Genomic DNA, 24,846 nt, shown 5'->3' with positions numbered 1-24,846 from the left:
CCAAAGCCCAGGTTTAGTACTTGGTTCTTGGGAGGAAGAAAAAAATAAGTAAAAACAAAGGATCAATTTTATAAATCTTTCACTATTGCCTAAAAAATCACCTTTTCTAGACTGTGATAAACTTCCTCACCTAGTGGAAACGATGCCTGATGTTCCTTCACATTCAGTCCCCAGCGTGAAAGCTGTTCTGTCTTCCCACTGCCTCCTTCTTAAAGCAGAATGACGTGAGGGGGAGAGTAGGGCTTGAGAGTGAGACAAACCTGAGTTCATTGGTGCTTCAGCTTCCTATAAGTTATGTGACTCAGGGCAAACTAGATAACTTCTCAAGTATGTTTGTTCCTATTTCCTCCAGATTTTAGTCAATTCAGAGATGATGTATGTCAAGTGCCTGGTATTTGGTAGCTCCTTGGTAGATGCTTTTTATATATTGACCATGATCCAGCCTTCTAGAAGAGGGCATGGATCTTATAACTTACATCCATGTTAGTTCTGGAGCATGTGAAAGGCCCTCACTCCACCCTCCCTCCCTCAAAAACAAATATCTCCCCTACCCTCAATCTTGTGGCCGAAGCCCGAAATTCCACTATTACAGGCTCCTTACATCAATTCAAAATATTTGATCACTGTGTAAATAAAAATGCATATGAGTAAAAATATTTTAAACAGTTATATACCATGTCTATACCAATGTAAGTGAATTTTTCTTCATTTTCTTATTAAAACAGAAGAGCCTTTTGTGGTATGGCAGGAAACACACTGGGTGCCTGAAATTGAGCTGGAGAGGATGCTGCTTGCTTGGGGTGGTAGCCCCTAGCATGCATGTAGAGTAGGTCTGTGTTTCTGCAGGGGTTAGTGAAAAAAAAAGATTTTTTTTAATCTCCTCCCCTCCCCTCTCCTATCCCTTCCTCCTTCCTTGAAGAGTGAATTTGTGTTGAGATGCCATTTTCTGGCTCTGGTAATTTGCTCAATTTCCCCACAGCAATCACAGGAGATGAGTTTCAGGGCTGGGTCAGTAGCCTGCTCATCACTCCTACCCCTCTTTATGGATAGTCCTGGGCGAAAGGAACAATGAACAAGAGATGTAGAAAAGCCTCTTTTCTCTTCTCCTCAGGATAATCCAGCTGTAATTCCTCAGGAGGGGCAGCTTTGGGCCATTTTAAACCAAGGCTATTATTGCTCAAGGCTCTACGAGTCTGAGTGTCCCAGCAGAGGCATTACTGGGGGGATTTGCTAAAACCTGTTTATCTGAAAACACTGACAACAAAATCCTCACCAACCAAAGATCCTGTAAATCGTCTCACTCTCAATTTACGAAATATTCTCATTAAGCATATTTTGTTTTCGCGCTACACAAATAAGGCACCCAATTACTAGAATACAAGTAGTCTGAACACGTGTGAAAAAGAAAGATTCGTGTTCACATGTTCCAAGGTCACCTTCACAGCTTCACAATGATGCTTTGATGTCACTGCTTGAAAGACCTTGACTCAAATTTGAATCGTTTGCTAGAAATGTTTTGAGTTTGGTCACTTAAACCCAAGGCAGACTGTTCTTAAAGGGAAAAAAAAAGTTGTTTACAAATATTGATTTCGTTAATTTGTACCCTTAATTATGATCAGGTTCACAGACAGTATTTAAAGGCACAGACTGCAGTATACGATTTTGATTCCATTTCCAGTAAATCTACTGAAAATAACTTAATAAACACTGGGCAGTTACTTTTAACTACTTTTGTTATATATTGTTTCTTTCATTTTGGTGCTTAGGAATATTTAGATGAAGTTTAAAAAATATTTAGCAGCAGAATTCTGTTGAGGGTTCATTCTCACTGAAACATAAGCATGCTGATTTTATGGTTTCAAGATTTCTCCTGTTTACAGTAACCAAGATATAAATGCAACATAAGTGTCCATGAACACATGAATGGATAAAGATGTGGTATACATATACAATGGAATTTTGTTCAGACATAAAAGGGAACAAAATCTTGCCATCTGTGACAACATAGATGGACCTACAGTGTATTGTACTAAATGAAATAAAACAAACAGAAAACATTAATACTGTATGATTTCACTTATATGTGGAATCTAAAAAACAAACATAGCAAAACAGAAACAGACTCATAGATACAGAGAACAAATAGGTGGTTGCCAGAGAGGAGGAGAGTAAGGAGGTGGGAAAAAATAAGATGGCGTGGATGAAGAGGTACAAACTTCCAGTTATAAAATAAATAAATCACAGGGATGTAATGTACAGCATAGGGGTTATAATCAGTAATATTGCAATAACTTCAGATAGTGACAGATGGTTACTAGATTTACTGTGGTGATCAGTTCATAAAACATACAAATGTCAAATCACTGTTATGTACCTGAAACTAATATAATATTGTATGTCTACTATACTTCAGTAAAAAGAAAAAAGAGAAAAGAAGAATCGCACATGTAGACTAAATGCAAGCCCAAGTGACTTCCCAAACAACAGTAATTTCAACTGTGGTATTTTACGTTTGGCTTTCCATTAAGCCAAATTTTTGTCTGTTTGCTTATTTTTGAATATAGTTTCTAATAGAGAGGATGCTTTCTTTACTTCAGACTAGGTAGGGATTTTTGTCAATTCTTGAACTTCTGTGTCAATGGAGGGGCGGCCATTTGAGTAAATTAAAAATCCTTTCTACTTGTCTTACTATTGATTGTAAAGGGTTTTTTAGTGCATTTTTTAAAAATTTTTATTTCTCTTAGGATTCATTTTAAGCAGTGCTTCTCTAACTTTTATTTGCACGTGAATCACTTGGGGATCTTATTAAAATGCAGATTTTGATTCAGTAGGTCTTAGATGGGGCCTTGGATTCAGCATGTTTAACAGGCTTCCAGGTGATGCTGATGTGGCTGGTCCAAGGACCACATTTTAATCAGCAAGTGTTTACCATATTCAGTTTCCTTGTGCATATTAACATCACGCAGTGGGGGAAGGAGGAGGACCAGAATGGAAGCATGTTGGTATCGCCCCAGGGCAACCCCTCAGAGATGGAAGGGAAATTGGTGGTGATACCAAACTTCAGATTGAATTTTTCTTCCATTACCTGAAAAATTCCTGTGAGAAAATTGAAGGTTTGACTTAATGCTTTGTCAGTGATTACCAGTTACAAATTTCCTTTAAGGTGGAACAAGGGTTTAGACACTTAACAAAACAATCTGAGCTCCTCAGTCTAAAGATTTTTTTTAAGTATTTTTTCAGTTACCTTGACCCCATAAAATTGAACAATTCATTTTTAGCCACTCACTTTTATCAGATCTTTTCAAAACATTCAATATAGTTTTTGTAGAAATAACATTTTTGCACACTCATATTAATATATCTATGTCTATATATATATTTGAAAAATTAGTATAAGTGGTACAAGCTGGTTTAAAAACACAGTTGACATAATGGATATATATATATATATATATATATATATATATATATATATATATATTCAGCATAGTTTTCATCGACGTAACCTTGCAGTTTTGCAATATATTCCACATATGCATGCATACTATGTATCTATATGCCTATGCCTATATGCTTATCTATACATTACAATAAGTAAAATGAGCATCAATTTGGGAACAAACACAACTGACATGATAAATATAACATGGGCATAATAAAGAGTAACTCATTAATGACAGTCATCAAGTTTGCCTTGTGCCTGTAATGATATGCTTTCCAAAAACATTGGAGAATATGAAATAGTGTTTAAGTGGTGCTTGGGTAGGAATCTAGTATTAAAAAACAAAACAAGGAGATGAGAGAGAATGGAGGGACTGTTTTAAACGGGGTTCTCATGAAGAGCTTCTCTGAGTTAGTATGTATAAGTTGAAATCTGAGTGAAGAGAATCAATCAGCCAGTCAGATGGTTGGGGGAAGAGTAGGGTAAGAGCTCGGGAAACTGCCAAGTACAAAGTTCAGAGACGAAAGTGAGTTTGGGAAACTCAGGAAAATGAAGCTAGGCTTGAAGGAGCTGTAGCAGTAAGTTGGGGGGCAGCAGTAGGATGTAAGATTGCTGTAGGGAAGATCTCCCATAGTTAGGGCTTTATGGGACGTGGTAAGGATTTGGAATTTTATTTCTAAGTGCAATGTAAGCCATGAGAGGTTTTAAACAAGGAGTGACATGATCTGATTAAGGGTTTTTGTTTTTGTTTTTGTTTTTTTGGTTTGTTTTTGTTTTTTAAATCATTGTGGCTGCTGTGTGGAAATTACCTAGTGGATCATCTTTCAAAAATTAGTTAATAACAGATAAAGAAATTAAAGATCTCTTATTCTACCACATATACTATACATATGCCCATTCTAAAACTGTTAATATTTAATATTTATGTGTGATATATATTTCTCATTATATATACATCAAATATATATATATATATATTTGAATTTAAAAAGATGTTGCTATTTTGGCTTAATATTTATTAAAAATAAAAACGATTTGTGGGAGAAATGGAGTCATTGGATTAGTGTTCCAGGCATTCCTGTTCTCAGTATACCTCATGAAAAATTATAAATAAAAATGTGCCGAATCTTTTTTTGATTGTTTTTTATCTGGGTCTTTGGTTGGTTGATTTTGCAAATATACTTGCTGAACCAGTTGTTCAACCATTTTTCTAGTCCGCATTTGTCAAGTTAGACACTAAACATTTCAATTAGTACTAATAGCTGTGTTTACATACAGAGTAAAAGCAGGAGTTGTAAACTCAAATTATTACAAGGACGGGCAAGTAACTGTGTGAATCAAGCCTAGTATAAGATCCAGGGGGAGGCTGGACTTGTCGACAAAGAGTCTCGAGAATACATGTTCACCTGAATGCATTCAAATTCAAAATTTTGAGAACTTTGGGCTGGTCGAACGAAACATATCTGCAGGCTCAGTTGGCCCAGAGGCCACAGATTTGAGGTCCCTTGTCCAAGGAAATTTAAAGCTTCTGTAGGACAAAACTTTGACAAAATTGATGGTGGTGGGGTGGCCAGAGGTATATGATTCTAGAGATTTCAACACTAATTTCTCTGCTTCTTAAAACCGAGGAGGAACTTTTTCTCTGATTGATGATCAATACGCATACATGATGCAATCATATTAGATGCGGGTTTGCCCAAAGACGGAATACTTTCCATTCATAGGAAGTGGTTGTGTTTATCCTCACAGAGCCAGGTTCGTGTCTGCAGTGTTTTTAGTACCTATTTATGTTGCTATGTTATTTAGCATGTGAACAAGGGTGACATTTGGGATACAGAATATGCTTTTGTGAAGGTTAATGAGCCAAGCAAGCCCCCGACAGACCTTTCCATCACATTAATTCAAATATAGGCTTATGTTTTGAATAGCATTAAAGTGAACCTTTAAGATAAAAGAAATTGGGAACTGAGTTACTGCCGATGTATCTTTTTCTGGGGAATGTCCAGGAATAAATATGTAAGCAGACTCCTAAATAGGTAGAAGTTGCTTCCTATTCACTCCAGGCAGCAAGGTGAGGCAGGAGAGCAATCAAAGGCTGGCAGGTACATTGAAGTGGCCTGCAGACTTTTGCAGGAGAATTATTGAAGAATATTAGTCATGTAATAAGACAGATTTTGATTCAAACAGGCTACTAAATTGACAAAATAATTTGGGGGAAACTGCTGGTTTCCTTTCCTGATGCCCAAGAAATTCTCCATATTACTTTTGTCAGAAACAGCAAATAAGTAATCAAGCAGATAAGATTTTTTTTAAATGACCAACCTTTGTGATACGTATAAGATTTGATTTCATATGTCTGCAAATTTTATATATACTGAATCATACAAAGTCAATTATGGTTGAGAATGTTGTATAGTTTATTCTAACTCCTTGGTAATTAGTTACCTAACCTTGGGACCTAAATCCACTACTGGTTATAGAGAGTTGTCATTAACTAGAACATTTCAGTTCTTTTTTTCTAGGTAAATACTTTGTTATTTTTATGTACAGTATTTTTAATAAGCACTCGGTTTGTTATTTTTGACAATGCTACCCCATTCTTTTGATACAATAAATGCCCTTTACTGGCATAAGCTTGATACTGTGGTACAGAAGTATCAAGAAGAAACATGCCTGTTAATATCTGATGAGAAAGGTAATTTGTAATATGAATATTTGTGAAGCTGAATTTTCAACTAAGGGGGGTAAAACTTTCGTTTTAAGGTGCATAGAAGCAAATGAAAATATTAAAAGATATGGTTCAGTTATGATCTGAAATTACATATATATGAAATATATGAGCATATTAAATACCAGTATAATATTCATGCTATTAATAATTTTAATGTTAACATTAACTATATTTATTATTTTAAATATATTCATTTCCTTAAAATGAATTAGGTCTTGACTATAGAGCTTTCTTGACAAAATACTGATGAGAAAAGCAAGCTCCAACCAGAAAGCCATCTGGAGGTTAGCTGGCAGTAGAAAGCATTGAGAGGCTGACATATTCTTTTGTGAGAAGACTGTGAGATGTAACTGATAATTCAGTTTTCTCTGTCACAGTAGGTGGTTGCACATAATTATCCTTAGACTTCATCAGACCTAAGAAAATGGCCTGACACACCATAGGAAATTAGGTTCTGTGTGCTCAGCTAATGTCCCACCACAGCATGGAGAAGCAAGAAGCTTTGCAAGCTGTGATTATGTTAAGGTTCTTCTTTAAAAATAAAAATGCTTTCTACTTTTATAATTCTGTTAAGTATAGTTGAAAAGTCATCCACGATCTCCCGTGGATTACCCTGCCTTCACTTGAGATTCATGTTGGCCTATATCTTATCAAATGCTCCCAGACCTAGTAGTCTTGGGACCTCAGCAAAGATTAAAACATATCTTGTTATTAATCAGTAATGTAAGAGGGGAAGGGCTCTGAGCAAGCACTGATTAAAGCTAAGCATTTCTTATTTCCAAAAAAACATGCACTGCCCAAGAGGAATAAATCCTGAAGTTTAGGCATCCACAAATCAGTGTTTCATCCCACTATCTTCAACTACTGTTACAAGTTTGTGATTTCACTTGAAGTCTGTCCACATTTGGGAAAATGCAGAATGCCAGGGTTGTAACCAATTATGTAGTAAAACACATGACTGATAGTAGCAGACATGTATTTCTTGTATCCTTATCAAATGAAATGAGGCTCTATACTCTGTATCAGTCCTGGGACAGACAGGCCATGCGTGAATTGGAAATGAGGAGAGAACTTATTAAGTTTACCACAGTAAAGGAGATTGCTTGTATTATCTATTTCTAATTTATTTTCTAATGCAAATAGTTGTTATAGCTCATTTGTTCTGTGTGGAATTTAAATCCTTTGTGGGAAAATTTATGTGCTCTTAATGGAATTTTTTTTCCCCACTAAGACTCTGATAGACTGTTTTGTCCTTCCTTCTCACCTGTGATTTTTGCTATAATGAATATAGAAATGAGTAAGACAGCCCATGTTCACAGCTCCTGGTCTATTTAAACTGGGAGCTAGGGGTAAAAGTAAGAGTGCATTGCAGTATAACAAGTGCTGTCAGTACTGAAGATACTGTCCCTATAAGGTGTTCTGGGACAGAGAAGAGTTCTCTTGGGGGGGGGGGGGGTAATAAACAAAAGGAAGCCTCACATCTGAGGATCCAAGATGTTGCTACTGATATGAATCATAGAAACACATGGTTGGTATACATAATATATAACCACTTTAACTGTGAAACTATATAGATGATGAATCTAAAAAACGTATTTCTATCCATTCCTGTAATTTCTTTAGTTTTGCCTTTTCATTTAAAAGAAAAAAGTATCCAAGCCCCAAAGATCTGTCATTTTTGAATAACACATCCATTAAAAACAAACATCAGATACTAAACTCAGCCTTTTTACATTCCTTTTATTTAGTCTGCATTAAACAATGCAGAAATTTTACTACAACAAAGAATATAACATTGAATGGTTTTCAGTTAGAGCCTTTCAGTGAAAGCTTTCGGATAAAGCAACTACAATTTCAAAGTAATCAAGCCAACTCTTGAATTAGTATTAACCAGAACTATTATCCATGTAAAGGAGTTATCCCTTCCAGTAAGGGAAAACATGGGGAAATTAACAATATGAACAATAAAACAGGAGTAAAATAGGTAGTAGGAAACATCGCAGGGAGGAAAATGTTGTAAAGAGTATCCATTTAAGACATAGAAACCTTGCAAGGGGAAAATAATTGTTTCTAAGTCTCAGCTCTCTCCTTGTGTTAATTTTTTCCTCTGTAACTAGAAATTGGTTTTTCTTCTCCAGAGTAAGATCACCTGGTTACTTGGGTGTTTATACTTCTGTTAATTACTACTTGTTCTGTCATATGAAGTTTTGTCACCTCATTCTCAAAGCTTAGAGATAAATTAGTTTGTAGCTCTAAAGAAACTGATAAGCCTCACCTTCCTACTGATTTTTAAATGTCTCATGAGTATGTACATTAGGACGTGGCTTTATTATGTGTAAAAAGAAAGTGGGTAATAACCAACTGAGCAGACTTTAGACAAGAATATCTCTACCTACCTCAGCCTCAATTATTCTAAGATGGTGACAGATAACTAGATTTTGAAATAAGAAAACTAAAAGGCATTTTAAATGTTGCCGAGACTAAGAGTTTCAAAATCCTGGTTGACCAGATGGATACCATCTGCGTATGAAAGATGGTTACCAGGAAACTGAGAGCTTTACTGCATGAAGCCCTCCACTATTTATGAAGGGCCCAATGCTGTGTATAATTCATCCAGATCAACCATTCTCTAGATACTGGTTTTTGGAAAGGATGTGAGAAAATTACTCAGATTCAGACTTGGGCTTAACAACTACTGAGAAATAGGAAGGTACTGAGATATACAGTCTCATCAGATTTAAGTAACCAAGCTGATAATAGAACTGTTCTAGCAAAATCATTACACTCAGGGCCAGGCCACAGTATTGCTTGAAGGGTGGGGAATAAATGAACATCACATCAGATGCATTCCTTGACTTTTCAGGTAGCACAGCTTCAGAAGAAACAATTCCAATACAAGTTGAGACTTATCTGGTTAGCTTGAACATTTTGAAGTAATTCCCAAACTCCAAAACAATGCTTAACCTAATACAGCATTCTGTTGCCCCTGAAATAGGATTTTGTTTTAAATGGCTTACTCAAAAAATATATAATTTTGAGGTAAACTTCTTTACTTTCTTATGTAACCAAACATCTTAAACTATCTTAGTAAGTTACCAGTTAAACAGATCATCTTTTAGTCTTTTATGTGCAGTTTTCACATTGTTTTACTCAATATTTTAAAAATGTAGTTAATACACTGTAGACACTTTTACTAATGCTGCATATTCTTTGTAATCTTATTTGGTACAATATAATCATGTTGAGTTACTTTTGTATATTTACAGTGAATTAAACTGAATAGACCCACTCCCTCCTCCCCCAACCCCGCAATTAAAAGAAGGAAAAAAAAAAAAGAAAAGAAAAAGAAAAAGACAACACGCAATGAGATTAGGTTCTGGGAGAAAGTTAACCCTAATCGTTCAAGTGTGGAGATGCAGAAGTCAGCTTTTGGCACCTCTCCATTCTCTATGCTACCCTTCTGGGACTACTGACAAATATTTTCTAAAACCTTTCAGGAAGCTCCAGTAGATTTCTGGATCTGTTCCTTTAAAATCAAGATACTCTGCCTTTGCTCAGGAGGCAACATGGCAATCTGATCTGCAGTCAGTTGAAGAACCTGCATGATCAAAGCTGCCTTTTCTTGATCCTGTGGAGTTACTTGATTCTGCCCAGGACTAAAACTGCTAGGCTGGCCTCCACCTTGCTTGCCTGCCCCCTGCATGCCTGCCCCCTGCATGCCCGCTCCCTGCATGCCTGTCCCTTGCATGCCTGCTCCTTGTATACCTGCGCCCTGCATGCCAGCACCTTGTATACCTGCCCCCTGCATGCCAGCTCCTTGAATACCTGCCCCCTGCATGCCAGCTCCTTGAATACCTGCCCCCTGCATGCCACCTCCTTGAATACCTGCCCCCTGCATGCCAGCTCCAGGATTACCCACCCCTGAAATGCTTGGGACCTGTCTGGGTCCCTGAGGACCACCTGCCCCCATATTAATGGGCCCAGGACCCTGGATTCCCCCGGTCATAGGGCCTCTGGAACTGGGGCCAGGGCCCCTGATCTCCATTCCTCTTGCATCTATGCCTCTCGCTTCCATCCCTCTGGTTTCCATTGCGCAGGTCTCCATTCCTCTTCTCTCCATCACTCGTGTCTCTAGGACCTCAGTTTCCATGGCTCGAGTCTCCATCCCTCGAGAATCTCTACCACCTCTACCATCCATAGGCAGACCCCTTTGATCTATCATGGGTCCTCTGGGCTCTCCAATGAGCAGTCTGGGATCTGTAAGTGGCCCTCCCCTCATCTCATGTGAGGAAGGGCCACGACTGTCATGGCCAGAGGCATGGTGCATTGGAGGACCCTGATGAGGTGGGCCAAGATAGCCTCTGGGCTCTACTTCTCCAGTGACTGAAAGCAAAGTCCCTCCACGCGGGTCATTTGGTGCATCTCCTAACAGTCCTCGAGGAGGCAGGCCACCAGCAGTCATGGGTCCACGAGGTATAGGAGCTCTAGGATCCGATATCTGCACCTGTCCCCGCTCTAATGGCACCGGACCAACCCCTGGCATTCCAACTTGGGGTTGCATTGCTCCTCCAGGAGTTAAGGAACCAGGACCAGGTCCAGGAACTGCAGCTGGAATTGGCCCCGGGGCTGGAATTCCACCCTGGATAGGGGTCTGCATCAGCGGAGGGATGTCTTTCACAGGTCTTCTAGCCAAATGCTGAGGCTGAGGGGCCGGAGGATTCTGCTGGTTCAGTAGAACATTAGGTCCCGGGCAGAGCCCAGGGCCAGGACCAGGACCAGAGACAGACTGAGATTTGCCTGGGATGAGAGGTGTTACATGTATTTTGCGATGGAGAATTTTCAGAGCAATCTCTGGATCCATGATTCTCATCACTACTTGTGCCTGCAGCAGCGCATAAGCCAGTTGTGGGTTCTGAAGTAACATATTTCGAGCTTCCTGGTGACTGTTTTGGACACAGAGCTTCATCTGCTTCATCAGCTCAAACATCTGCTCCGGGGGGAGACTAGCGACCGCTCTGGTAATTGACTCAGGGGCATCTTCTGGATCGATGGGGTCCCCATAGGGTGAGTCAATGATGGGCGCTGCAGGCCCGAGGCTCTTTAACTCCTCCTTGTTCTTTTCACTGGCAGCATTGTCCACCCGAAGCGCTCTCCCGCTGAACTCCCGCCCATTAAGGTTCCGCATGGCACTAAGCGCGGTCTCCTGGTCTTGGTACTCGCAGAAGCCATAACCCTTAGGTTTTCCCGTCTCTCTATCGTATACCAGCCGGAAACTCACAACAGAACCAACCTCCGAGAAAATGTCCTTTAACTGCTCCTCAGTTGCCTCATACGGAATGTTCCCCACGAACACGGAACGCAGTGATCGATCCATTGCCGGGTCTCTCACCGCCAAACTCGACATGATTCCGGCTGTGCACACAGCGGAGAGCGGGTTCTTCCAAGAGTCGTCCTCTTGCGACCCACACTTCCGCCGAGCAACGGAAGCGACTTTCACAATCCGGGCGGAAACCTCATGACTCTGCTTGAATCGTTCCGCAAGTCCGCGGAATCTGCACCACTATGTTCCACTGATTAAATTAACGAATGCTTTCTGCCCCTGATCCTCCTTCATTCAGACGTGTGATTACTTTCTTATCTCTTACTCTGCGTACTTTCTACGGCGCGCTACCTCCCCCGCCAGGAACAAGTTGGTGCGGCTCTACCACAGTAAAGATGGTCGCGTAGACTTCACCGTGGTAACAGGGAGCGGCCACCCCCACCTCCCCGTGACGTCAAGGGCGGTTTTGCTTCCGTTTGTCCGGCGGGAAACCGCTAACCGAAAGCAACTACGGTGGCGTGTTCTTTCTTTCTGATACAAGTACTTCCACATAGCAGTTTCTCCTTATTATAGTGTATTTAAAGTATATTTAAAATCACAGTCCTTACACTGAGAGAAAAGGGTAATCGTTTCAAAGCAGATTTGGGATTTGCTCCTTAAAACATAAAAGGAATAACTCCATTTTAGAAGTGCATTTTTGGAAAGTAACTGCCGAGAAGTAACGAACGCTTTTTCCCCTCTCGATCCCCGCCCCCATCTCGTAGCTTCAGGCAACCGCTGTCAATAGGTTTCTGCTCCTTGCAAGTTTTCTTTTATGCACGTACTCAGAAATCGAGCTATTGATAATAATGCTTTTTTTCTTAATTATATTAACCGATATCATTACTAATAGTAATGATAATAATTGCATTTTATGCTAAAGGATATAATTTAAATTTATTTAACCATTCTTGGAGGCATTTAGATTAGTTCTGATTATTATAAACTGATGCAATGATTTCACATGGGGAAAACAAACTAGTTGTTTCTATTCTGCTAGTTTTGCTGGCCAAAGTTGAAACATGTGGAGTTTGTTTTTTGCCCCATTTAACAATAGAATTGAAGCTTGCCGAGGGCTAGGTGATTTGCTAAGTAGGCAGTAACTGGCAAAGCCTCAGTTCTTACCCAGGTTGGTCAGTCACAGCTCCAGAGCAGCTCTGCCCCACGTGGTAGCCACTAGCGACTTGTAGCTATGGGGTACTTGAAATGTGGCTAGTGTGACTGCGAAATTGAGCTTTTAATTTCATTGCTTTTATTAATTGAAATATAAAAACTGATAATCACTCCAGCTATTGGAAGACTTTTTTTAAGCATATTTGAAACAACTTGGATATAGAATGAGAAATTTTATTAAATCTAAATTTAAAATATTCTCGGTTAAAATTTAGCTTTCTAATTGAGATGTACTATTCTTGTAAAATACATGCAAGATTTTGAAGACTTAAGTATAAAAATGCAAAAATATCTCATTGATTACATGTCAAAGAGATACTGTTGTCCATGAGAGGTTCTTGTCTTGTGGCAGAAAGAATTCAGAAACAAGGAGGTCAAAAAAGCAAAGCAAGGATTTATTAAGGGATAGATAGTACACTCTCAAGGAGAGAGCGGGCCGACCTGCCCTGAGTTTCCTTGACAAGCTCATTATATGGGTGTAAAAATGAATGGGCAGAATAGGAGGGGTTTGGGGTCATCTTTCCTGATCTTCATCCCAGCTCCACCTTCCCAGGTGGGGAGGAGGGATTTGTTTGTCCTTATTTAGTCTTTTTTTTTTTTTTAATTGAGGTATAGTCAGTTTACAATGTTTTGTCAATTTCTGGTATACAGCACAATTCTTCAGTCATACTTGAATACACATATATTCATTTTCATAGTCTTTTTCACCGTAAGATACTATAAGATACTGAATATATTTCCCTGTGCTATACAGTATAAATTTGTTTATCTATTTTATATGTACCAGTCAGTATCTGCAAATCTCAAACTCCCAGTTTATCCCTTCCCACCCCCTCCCTCTGGCAACCACAAGTCTGTATTCTATGTCTGTGAGTCTGTTTCTGTTTTATATATAAGTTCATTTGTCTTTCTTATTTAGTCTTGATTGGGAAGTTGGATGATGTCATAATGATCAAAAGGTTACATTCAGTTGGTGGGAATTCTTGTCTTGTCCCACCCTTCTGCCTCCAGGACACTTGTCAACCCAGAAGGTATGATTTCTGGGTTGACATGGAGGATCCTGGTTTTCTTGGTTGATCCAAGGACCCCCGTTGTTCACAAGATGTATGGTTTTCTGCCATTTGGCCCATGTCCCCCTTTCTCTGCTCATATATAGCTACCTGCCTGCTCTAACAATACTTTTAATACGTGGGATTAAACAAAATATATTTTGACATTAATAGCACTCATTTTATTTTACTTTTTTTAATGTGGTTCCTCAGAAACATAAAAATTATATATATAAATTACATGTGTCTATGGACTGCATTGCTTCAGAGCCTAAGTCTTAAATTTTAAGCAGAGAATCATTTTATTCTACATATGCCTTTTTGAGGGGATGAAACCTTAAGTTTCATCAAAACATTGTGTTATGTGTCCGGGTATCATAGTTCAATGAATAGATCTGAAATTAGTGTGAAGGTTTAGCTACAGATCCCACAAAGCACCCATGTACCTTCAACTGTTTTAGTAGTTCTTTAAAACAGGCTTGGACATAGCTATTCATTCAAGATATATGATAACTCATGTCTGCAAATGATAAAGTATATTACTTGCTAGTAATATTTTTTCCTGATTCTTTTACTTGAGGTAGGGCAGGGATGGAGGGGTGTTAAGGATGGTATTATTTCAGAAAACTAAAAAACAAGTTCATTTGGTTCATTTGTCTCTTTTTCATACCATCTCTTTACTGAGAAAGCCGTGACGTTTTAACACACATTCTATCAAGGACAGCTTAGACATCAATTACATATGTATTTGTGTGTGTACTAAATGTAGTGATCATGTGGATGATAACAGGCTATTAGAATAAATTATAAAGTTCATAAAAATTTGTGCAGTTTATCTGACAGTGAGAGTTTCTTTAGTGCTACTGCTGACTTTAGCATATATGAGAACCACTTGGACCTGTGGCTGGTTAAGTCACCACCTCCCCTCCCCTGACTTAGTTCTGACTTAGTATTTCTGGAGTAGGATTGGAGGCTTTGCATTTTTAACAAGTTCTCAGGTGGTGCTGATGCTGCTGGTCTGGGGACCCCACTTTAGGAATCATTGATCTAAAGAAAGGAACTTGAAGTATTTGTTTGTTTGTTTTCATTTGTATCAGGCCAAACTAAATTTAGTACTCCGTTAAAAGGTGTAAGATATGGGTGGTCTTTAAAAAAATTCTATTACTATTTTAATGTTGATCTAGTATAGCTAGTGCATGCTGGTCCTACAAGCAAGATACCCTGGGCTCAAAGGATGGGTGAACAGGGTGGCTGCGGAGCTCTGGGAACAAACAAGAAGGGATAGTCCATTACTGTGAAAGTGTGCTTTTTGTCACAGGCCTCGTGTGTTCTCTTTAGTCCCCTTATTCCAAACTAGGAGAATGTTTTGATATAGCCCCCTTCAGAGAGGACTGGTGTGACCGAGCACATAGCTTGATGCCCAGGACACATAAATTAATATTTATTGTTAATTGGGTGGCCCAGAATTACCAAGAGTTCTTAGGAGCCTATACATTTCCTGGTGCCAACACATAATTTTCATAGCTCTACCTTGGAAGAACTTCCATTTTATCCTGCTTTCTTTGTTCCCATATGTTTAAACTTTAGGCTTTTATTGCATGGCATGCGATCTGAAGACAAATGTACATGGCATCTTTCATGTTCAGACGTCAATTCATTCAATAAATCAAAATAACAACTATATTGAGTGATTTTTAAACAAACACATCAGGGCCTATGGCCAAATGAGGAGCATTCTTCAAACTAATCAACTTCAGAAACTATAAGTTTAATCTGTTGAGGCTTCCAGTGTTCAAAATTATTTTTAAACTCTTGCCCTGAAATTGTTTTAGGGCTCCATTTATAAGTCATACTAGAAAATCAGTGCCTTAACTCAAAGGTATACCTCGTTTTCAACCAAGAACAGAGTCATGCAACTGAATCACCTAACTTTCTGACAAGACTTGCCAAAAAATATTATTTAACTATTTCCAAATATCAAAACCTCACATCAGAATATAAAGACTCTATTGACTTTGAGGGTTTTAAGAAAGATTCACCATGGATTAATTAGACAAATTCCAAAGACAAGTGCTAAAAATATTTTTAGCTATGAGAGACATTTTTGAAAGAAAGATATGGGACATTCAAGGAATAGATCAAACATACTCCTCCACAAAGTTCTCCCTAACCTTCCTCCTCCTTTCTCTAGGTTGGAATTAAGTTCATTTTCCTCTGAATGTAAAGCATCCCTTATCTTTCTGATGATAGTAACTCTTTTACCTTTTAGCAGAATTGTAATTTTCTTTATAGTACATCATTCAAAGAAAGAAGTAGATTCCACTTTGTCAATTAACAAAGTGTCTTATATTTATTCCTTTATCATGTAAATATTTATCCTAAGCAGTGGCAGTGTAGCAGTGAAAATGATAGACACTCCAGTAGAACAAACACTCGAGGTGTGGTCCCTGGACCAGTAGCATGAGCATCATCTGGAAACATTTGAGATGCAATATTTCGGGTCCTACCTCAAACCTACTACATCAGAAACTCGTGTGTGTGTTGGGGGTGGGGGTGTATACATACAGAAATCTGTGTTTTAAAAAGCTCTCCAGGTGATTCTGTGATTTTGGCTAATATTTGAGAAGACTGAAATAAAGGGAGGCAACGATAGATAAATAGATAGATAGACACATACATACATACACACTTTGTCTTCTTCACCACTGGATCCTCAGCACCTAGGATAGAGCTTAGCATAAGAGGGTGCTTATTATATGTTGAGTAAATGATGGGCAGTGATCTTAGAGTTACCTAATCCACAAACTCTTTATTTTACATAAGACGAAATTTGTAGCATTAAATAGCATGTTCCAAATCAGAATGGGGACCTGCTTCCAGGACCCTTGTCATTTTATTTTAGGTCAGTGATAATTCTTCCAGGTTATTATTGGGTAAAATAGTTATGTAAATAAAGTATGTAGAGCTGGAAGAGAGTGATAAGGTCTAGATTGTCAAGGAAGACTTCCTGATGGAGCTGGGATTTTAAGGGATGGGTTATAATCTGGTATGTGTAAACAGAAGGAGAAGAGTCCAGGAGCTTAGAATGGCCAAAACATGACATTGGAACCTGATGTTTTTGATGCCTTCAGAGGAGACCAATAGCGAGTTGGGGAGTACTGTGACAGAAGATTGTCTTTTGGGACCAATTACAAAAGATCTTGAAAATCAGATTCATAAATCTGAACTTGGTTTAAGAGTCAGTAGGCTTTCTTCCATCTTTCTGAATTGTGAACATAGAATAGTAATGGCAGACGTTTAAGAATACCAGTCTTATCTAGTCCTTCTTCTTGATATCTTTTGCACTTGGACTGCCCATTTTAATACTTGGACTAGAATATGGATGTGATACCCATTGTCTTCTATCTTGTGTCAGAGGCACCGACATTCCTGGATCACCACTTCATCATAGAACCCACATCTGTTTTCTGTTCTTCTTGTTATGTCCAGTGCCTTTTATATTCTAAGCACTCAGGAAATATGTTTAAGATAATTACAAGGTTATCTTATAGTAGCAGTTTACATATGTTAACCAAATGAACATTTAATACTCTCAATGTACAAAATACTTTTCTTTAGGTTCCCACATCTGGTCTTGACAACAGTCATGATAGGAACATGTGATTTTATCCTTATTTTAAAGATGCAGAAACTTAGAGAACTGTTACCTAGGACTTGACTAACAATGAACTCACTCAAAATACAGTTATTATTCATCATAGCTACCTCTGAGCTCTTAACTGGAAGGGAGGCCCTCTGATAAATGTCTTATAAAATGCAACATTTAATTTAATCCTTTTCAACAAACCTTCTGAGATAAGGAGTCATAATGTCTGAATTTATAGCTAAGGAAGCAGAGGCACAGAGAAGCGAACGAGTGTGCCCACGTTGACTGGCAGGATTTGAATACACATCATTTGACTCAAAGGACTCAAGTTCTTAAATTATTCCATTAAATGAGTTTCCCAAGGATACATAGCTAATAAGTGGCAAAGCCACAGCCTGAAACCAGGTCTCTTGATTTTAAACATCTTATTTCACGGTGATCACAGGTTGCTGAGGCTTGGACACAGGCTCCCTTGGCCATTTTCCTGATTATCTTGTGAGTGTAACTGACTGCAATTCTGACATCACAATCAGTGCTGTGGCAACAGATGGACTATAAGGAATAAAGACTGAAGCAATTGAGAAAATGTTTCCTTTTTAATTTGCATGGCTATCGTTAACATCACATAAGGATTTTTTTTTTAAAAAAAACATCCAATTCGATAGGTAATGAATGTGTTCTCCATAAAAATGAAAGAGCCCCAAATTTCTCCGACCTAAAATAAGGTTGGTATGTGACATTTTCCCCAAATTTTACAGTATATTTAATATGAAACAGCATACAGAGGGATAAATGGTAAATGTCACTTACTTTTTTCTTTTTCAGTTGAGGTATAGCTGATGTACAGTGTTGTATTAGTTTCAGGTGTACAGCACAGTGATTCAGTCAGAAATTCCCTTTACCTTATACATGGGGTGAATAGCTTTTATTGGCAAGAGGAAGAGTACGTGAAATTGGGACTGTGGGAAAATGCCAATTCCAGGACTGAAGGCTGGACAAAACAAAACTTCTTCCCTGGGTGGGACTATGTAGTCCAGCCACATTTTTTATAAATGAACAAAACAAAGTCCAGGGAAGACAAGGGACTCAACCAGGGTCAGATGCCTGGTTACTGGCCTCGCTTGCCGTGGGATCTAGATCTTCAGACTTTCTTGCGAGGAATGCATTACCTGTTTGTTTTTATCATTTCTTCTGTATGGTAATCATCAATCTACGTTTGCTACATAGAATTAATAGCTGTAGGAGGTGAAGAAACTTAAGTGCAAAGAGACCCAAATTTTCATCAAATGCTATTTATTTTTAAGTGTTTATCTTAATTTTTTTTAATTGAGGTAAAATTGATATCTTTATTTTTATCTTTGAAGGGGTTGGATAGGGTGAACTAAGGGCCTGTCATCAGACTATATTATCTGAAAAATTATACAGAGACAACTTTGGATGACCTTGCCATTTTAATCTGTGGTAGATTTGCAGTTGAATATGGGTAATTTTTAGGCTCCATTCCACAGGACACTTCAGTGAGAATCATATTGATCATTTTTGGTACTCACTGGGCTCTTATATTAATACACTCTTTCAGTATTTAGTTGGCTGAAATTCCACTTGGTCATTTTTATTAAAAGGGCCTACCTGAACTTTGGCTGCGGAGGATCCAGGCTTACACAACCCCATCTTGGTCTGGTGCAGCAGATACCTATTGGAGCTGACAGTCAGGCTCAGGGTGTCGTTAGGGCTGCTGCTTTCAAGCACACACCAGCAGACAGGCCTTTTATTCAAACACGGGAAAGCATAACTAATTGGACAAGAAGCAGAGCTCCCTATCCCCGCTTCAGGCTGTCACCTGAAAGAACAGAGGAAGGAAGTGTTCTCATAAACTGTGGAAAAGTACAAGCCCTGAAATCGGGTCCTGAATAAAGGCATCCTGTGTAAGATGAACAATGTGTGACCAGAACCATCCAACACCCAACTTCAGAAAAATATCTGAACTGGCGTTCACTTCAGAAGTCAGGCTGGTATCTCCCTTCTGAGGCTCAGTGGGCCTGCAGAACGAGTCTATATTTATACCAAGTGACAGGAAAGAGGCCCTTCTGAAATATTTGATTGGGGGTTCAGATCGTTAAAAACAGCAGCAAAAATCAGAATGGCAGAATGTATTTTGGATTTATTATCCCATTTGAACAATCCTTCAAACACATTACTACAGAATGTCAGTTCAGATTTGCCATCAAACAATTGGATTCCCCAGAGTCAGAAATCAGATAAAAATGTAAAATCCAACCTTTGTAGGAATGTGGCAACTAGTGCTTCTTGGCACAAGTACAGAAACCAACTCCAGCCACAGTAAGCAAAAGCAAGGAGTGTCATTTTAACGCTACACTGCTCTCTCTCAAAATCCGCAAGCGATGTATTTGCTTGGACTGCTGTAACAAAATACCACAGATGGGTGTCTTAAACAACCAAGTTTTATTTTCGCACAATTCTGGATACTGGAAGTCTGAGATCGAGACACGGTCCTGTTTACTTTCTCCTGAGGCCTCTCTCCTTGACTTGAAGATAACCACTTTCTAGCTGTATCTTTACACGGCCTTTCCTTCGCGAGTGCAAATCCCTGGTGTCTCTTCCACTTCTTATAAAGACAGCGGTCATATCAGATTAGGGCCCCACCCCCTTACATTTCATTTAACTTTAATTACCTCTTTAAAGGCCCTGTCTCCAAATAAGTCACGTTGGAGGTTAAGCCTTCAACAGCAAATTCACCATACGAACTTGTGTGTTGAGGGAGGGGTGCACAATTTCGTCCATAACATGCAGCAATGCAGTCTTCTTCAGGGAAAGAAAGAATGGGCGATTTTAACGCATTCAGGATGCTCTGTTTCCATACTCGTCTTCTCTCTCCTCTGCTTGAAGAACCAGATCTGTCTGATTCTCTCCTCAGTCCATTGCCATTTAAGGAGATCTTCTACAGTTTTGGACTTCCTTGCTACAGAGTTGCCCAGAGAGAATGATACATTTCTCTGGGTACCAATTCCAGCTTCCTGGGAGAGAGACGTGTAGCTCTACTCTGATGTCCATCCATGATTCAATATAGTATGGGAAAGGGATTGGGACCGGGGTGATGGTGAGACTTTTAACAACTCTGTGTACGGGCCCAGCACTAAGCTGGAGTGGGAGGGACCCTACAGACCTCCGCAGTGCCAGGAGTTAACCTCCTTTACCTGCTGGGCCATGGAGAGGTCCAGGACAACGTGCATCCCACTGGAGAGAGTTTTTCCACATTTCTCTTAAGTCACTCCCTCTGTCTCTGCAAAAATAAAATGCTAGTTCCCAAAATGAGTAACTTTCATAGAAAATTTTAAATGATGATTTATGGATAAAAAAATGGTCTGGTATAAAACAGGAAAGAAATGATTGGGCATCCATTCACGATCTTCAGAAAGCTCACACTTCTATACAATGTATGATTTTCTTCAGGATGAATAGAGTATGCATTTTAAAATATCAAACTCTCCCATCCTTCATATAAATGTATTGATCATTCTCTTCCTGGCAATCGTAAAGAGTAACATTTCTTCTTTATCATCTTCATCACCATCATTTGACATTTACCTTGAAATAACTGCACACACTTTCCCATGCAGCAGTACAAATGAGAGCCGCTCCTCTCGCTGACCTCCAGGTGTTTGCCAGCTCCCTCCTAGCTCTGCAGAACAAAGTCTGTGCCTGCAGGAAAACAGGCAAGTGCCAGTGACCTTTCCTCTGGAGCCTAGTCTTTTGTTAGATCTGAAAATGGAATTGTGTGTGTTAGCCCACGGCCCCTGAGGGGTCTGGGAAAGAGAAGCTGTTGCCTGCAGAGAGAAGAAAGAAAAGGCAGAAGGTTCCCCGGCAGTTTAGTGGTCTGGAGTCTGCCGCCAAGGTCCCTAGATGGAGTAATTGTTACAGGCATTCATTCTCACCTGCAGGACTTCTACACAGAGGCCAGGTTCCAAGAAATCCTCCTAAGAACAGGTGTCCGCAGATGGGATGGAGGAGGTGGGGAAAAATACGCATCTCCGACAGGAAGGAGACCTACCTCATGCAGTTCAGATGGGCCATGGCCTGAGAACTCTTTATTAATTATTTAGGATATTATTACTCATTATTCAGGTCAAATTGACTGAGGACCTGTTTCGTAAATACTTCCGGAGCACATGCTGTGGGGAAGGCAAGGCAAGGAGTTTGACACTGTGGGGCTTTAAATGTGAACTGAAGTGTGACTCCTGCTTTGGTAGAAGTTGTCACTAGAAAGTTTTATTAGCTTTTCTCTGGAACTTTTCCTGAAAATTTACAGCATTCGGATTTAGATTTGTGGCTGAAGAACAGCTGTGCCTGCCAGGAGTTTCCGTTCTGTCAGACAAGATAGAGAATACAGGATGCGAGCAGACAGTTCCCAAATGCATTTTTGATTTGTTTGATTTCCTGAGAGGTATATAGAAAGTGAAAATATAACTACTGTTAACCCATTGACCCTCTTGCTGAGGTAGGAGATAGAAAGGAATTGTTTTCTTTATTGTGAAGAAAAGGCCTTGAGGGGAAGGTACAGCTCAGTGGTAGAGTGTGTGCTTAGCATGCCTGAGGTCCTGGGTTCAATCCTCAGTACCTCCATCAGAAATAAAAAAGAAAATGAGGCTGTAGAGGTCTGCAATAGGCAGCAGTTCCAGCTGACTAAAACTAAAAAAAAGAAAGAAGAAGAAGAAGTAGAAAGAAAGGAACTCTTATTTCTCTTTACCATGCTAGGTCCTCTCTCTCTTTATATATACGCACACACACACACACACACACACATACTTATATATATTTATACTGATATATAAACTAATTATTTGTTATCACTGATTGCACATGACCTGAAGCAAGTATAACTGACAGCCCCTCATTTTCCTCTCTATCTAGACGCTAGGGGTGTGGCCAAGGCTGTTTCTTGCCAGGCCATGGATTCAATGAGCAGTTTATTATCTTCTCACGAGTTCTTAAACTCTAACCTTAAAACAAAGCATGACTTCTTGACACCAGTATTTAAGTACAAGGTGAATACAATATAACCATTAAATTGAGTATTGCAACTAAATTCAAATGGTAATGGTGCAAATACGAGTTTACCTTTAACCTTGACCACGAGTCCATGCTCACAAGTGAAGAATCGTAACTTACTAACCAGGGGCAATAGTGTCAAGCCTCTGTTGATGCCTGGCTAGATTGGCTTGTTTTGGTGGGGCTCAGTAATTATGGCATTTGAGGATTTTGCTTCCTAAGAGGATCTTTCTTATTCACATACTTTCTCTCCAGTTGAAAAAACAGAAGTCTCTCTCCTGTTTCAGTAGCTGCTGTCCACTATATCCATTCCTTTCTAACCTCCCTCCTTCACTCAAAGTGTAAGTGTCTGTTTCCTCTTGTCTGGGTAGAAAAGCATCCTCGGCTGCTGGAAAGAACAGCACCATGGGAAGCAGAATGAAGTCCCCGTGCCCTTGACTTCCCCTTTGTGGTTCCAAGGCAGTTCTGATTGCTTACCTCAAAGTGTAGCATTTTTTGTCTTCTTCCTTGAGAAGATATCAGCACTTCTTCATGTGGGAGGTGGCTGTCAGCAGTTGTGGGTGGCTGAGTGAGAAAGCAGATGAAACGGGTTGTTGGAAAAGTTAAATTGGGGGAAGAGTGTTTGAGTGGGGAGTGAAGATAGAAGTAAACATGTTAGTAAATAGATCCAGGATGGCAAGGATCACGGGAAACCATGGCAGCAAGAGTTTTCTCCTGTTTTCTCGTTTTTCTCTCTAAATAGTCTTTCCATTTCCAGCTGTGTATTAAAATTACCGCCAAGTGCTAATGCTTACTCACAATATTATTTGGCAAACTAAGGGTTTAATATACAGCAGGATCATTATACAACTCCAGGTGTCTTTTTATAAATGTAGACTCAAAAACACTATTTAATATTCATCCCTACAATCTAAAAGAGAGCCGTGTGAATCTAAACTGTTCTTATGACAATTACGACGCCATGCACTGTGTGGTGTGCTTTTTACATAATTGCTCATTCAACCCCCACAATAACCTGATGAGTGTTTTTGATGGATGTGGAAACTGAGGCAGAGTTAGTTATCCAGACAGTTCTCTGAATGGGCTCGATGATTTGCCCAGGATTTTACAGCAAGTGAGAGATAGATACAACTCCAGGCAGTCCGACTACAAGAAATAGTTTGTTCCTGAAAGTTCTAACTTATTTTTTGTGCACTTGGAATAAAATGTTGTAGTCCCTCAAAGGAAATATTCTGTTAATTTCACCACCAGCCAGATTTTCTAACTTTTCTTGCCCTGTCAGCTGCCTGTCAGTTTGGTGAAGAAATGTGGCATAAAACTGACAGGAAGAGACTGAAATCTATAGCCACCTGACAGAATATTGAAAAACATTCACAAAGGCTTATTTTGTCATTTACTGTAAAGCACTAAGACCGGCTGCCAGTGGCCCAGGTGATTTAATAGACACCATTCAGCTAATATATTATTTTGCTGAGAAAATTCATTGTGCTGAATTGTTTTCTAATCGTTCGTGGCTGCTTACTTAGAAAAACAGAGTGCCCAGAAACTCTTAAATTATTTCGCAGAGGGGAAAAGTAAAACTGACATGGCTATTAATTTAAGCTGTTGCACACTGAAACTGTCACATTGAAGAAAGAAATATATGTGGAGGAAGATAGATGTGAGTCTTTGCTAAACAGAAACACTTAAAATGGCACTTTTCGTGTATGGAAGTTCAAAAGCTTTATTTATCAATAGGATATTAAAATAGATTGAATATTTTCTAGCTTTAAAACTAGGATGATGAATATGAAAGTGTTTTGCAGACTCTAAAACATTCTGCATACCTCAGGCACATATAGGTTTATGCAATGCAAATATGTTTGGTGTAGTAGTATTGGGTCAGATAGTATTTGTGCAGTGCGATGATATTATTATGCAGCTTCCAGTGTCTCTTCAGAAAAAGACATCCAAACATTCTTTAGAATTCCAAATTTTATTTAGAATCTGAAAGACAGCCACTGAAATCCCATGGATCTGTGTACACTGTTATTTTTATTCCTTCCACTTATATAGTACTTATCATATTGGATGTCTGGATTTCTTTCTACAGAGAAAAAGAGTGGCCACAAAGCCCAGGTATACACCATGGGAGACCGCAGGCTGCTCCCCTGCAGTGACCCTCAGTCATCTAGAAAACTGAAGCACATTCAGGACAAAGAGGAGAATGAAAAAAAAAAAAAAGAGGGCAGTCAAAAGGAGTAGAGTTTTAGGAGAGAAATGGGTCCCCATCTTGCCTCTTGAGCAACAGAAGAAACGATTTCTTAGAAGGCAAAGACATCATAGAAAGGAAGACAGAAGGATGTGTGGGGTGCTCGCAGCACCATCTTGGTGTGCAGC

The 24,846-nt window shown here is 39.2% G+C and overlaps 2 protein-coding genes across 3 annotated transcripts in view; one reads left to right on the top strand and one right to left on the bottom strand.

Annotated features, from left to right (window-relative positions):
• PRKG1 (protein kinase cGMP-dependent 1) overlaps positions 1 to 24,846 on the top strand; it is a 1,104,481-nt gene that overhangs the window by 625,191 nt on the left and 454,444 nt on the right. The window lies entirely within an intron of this gene.
• On the bottom strand, positions 7,897 to 11,646 carry CSTF2T (cleavage stimulation factor subunit 2 tau variant). The gene has a single exon (XM_010993292.3). The coding sequence runs from the start codon at positions 11,575 to 11,577 to the stop codon at positions 9,667 to 9,669; it is 1,911 nt and encodes a 636-aa protein (XP_010991594.2). The 5' UTR covers positions 11,578 to 11,646; the 3' UTR covers positions 7,897 to 9,666.

The sequence above is a fragment of the Camelus dromedarius genome, chromosome 8 (genome assembly GCF_036321535.1).
Source record: "Camelus dromedarius isolate mCamDro1 chromosome 8, mCamDro1.pat, whole genome shotgun sequence".
Classification (NCBI taxonomy): Eukaryota; Metazoa; Chordata; class Mammalia; order Artiodactyla; family Camelidae; genus Camelus; species Camelus dromedarius.
Note: the sequence above shows the minus strand (reverse complement) of the source record. Positions and strands in the feature narration are given on the sequence as shown.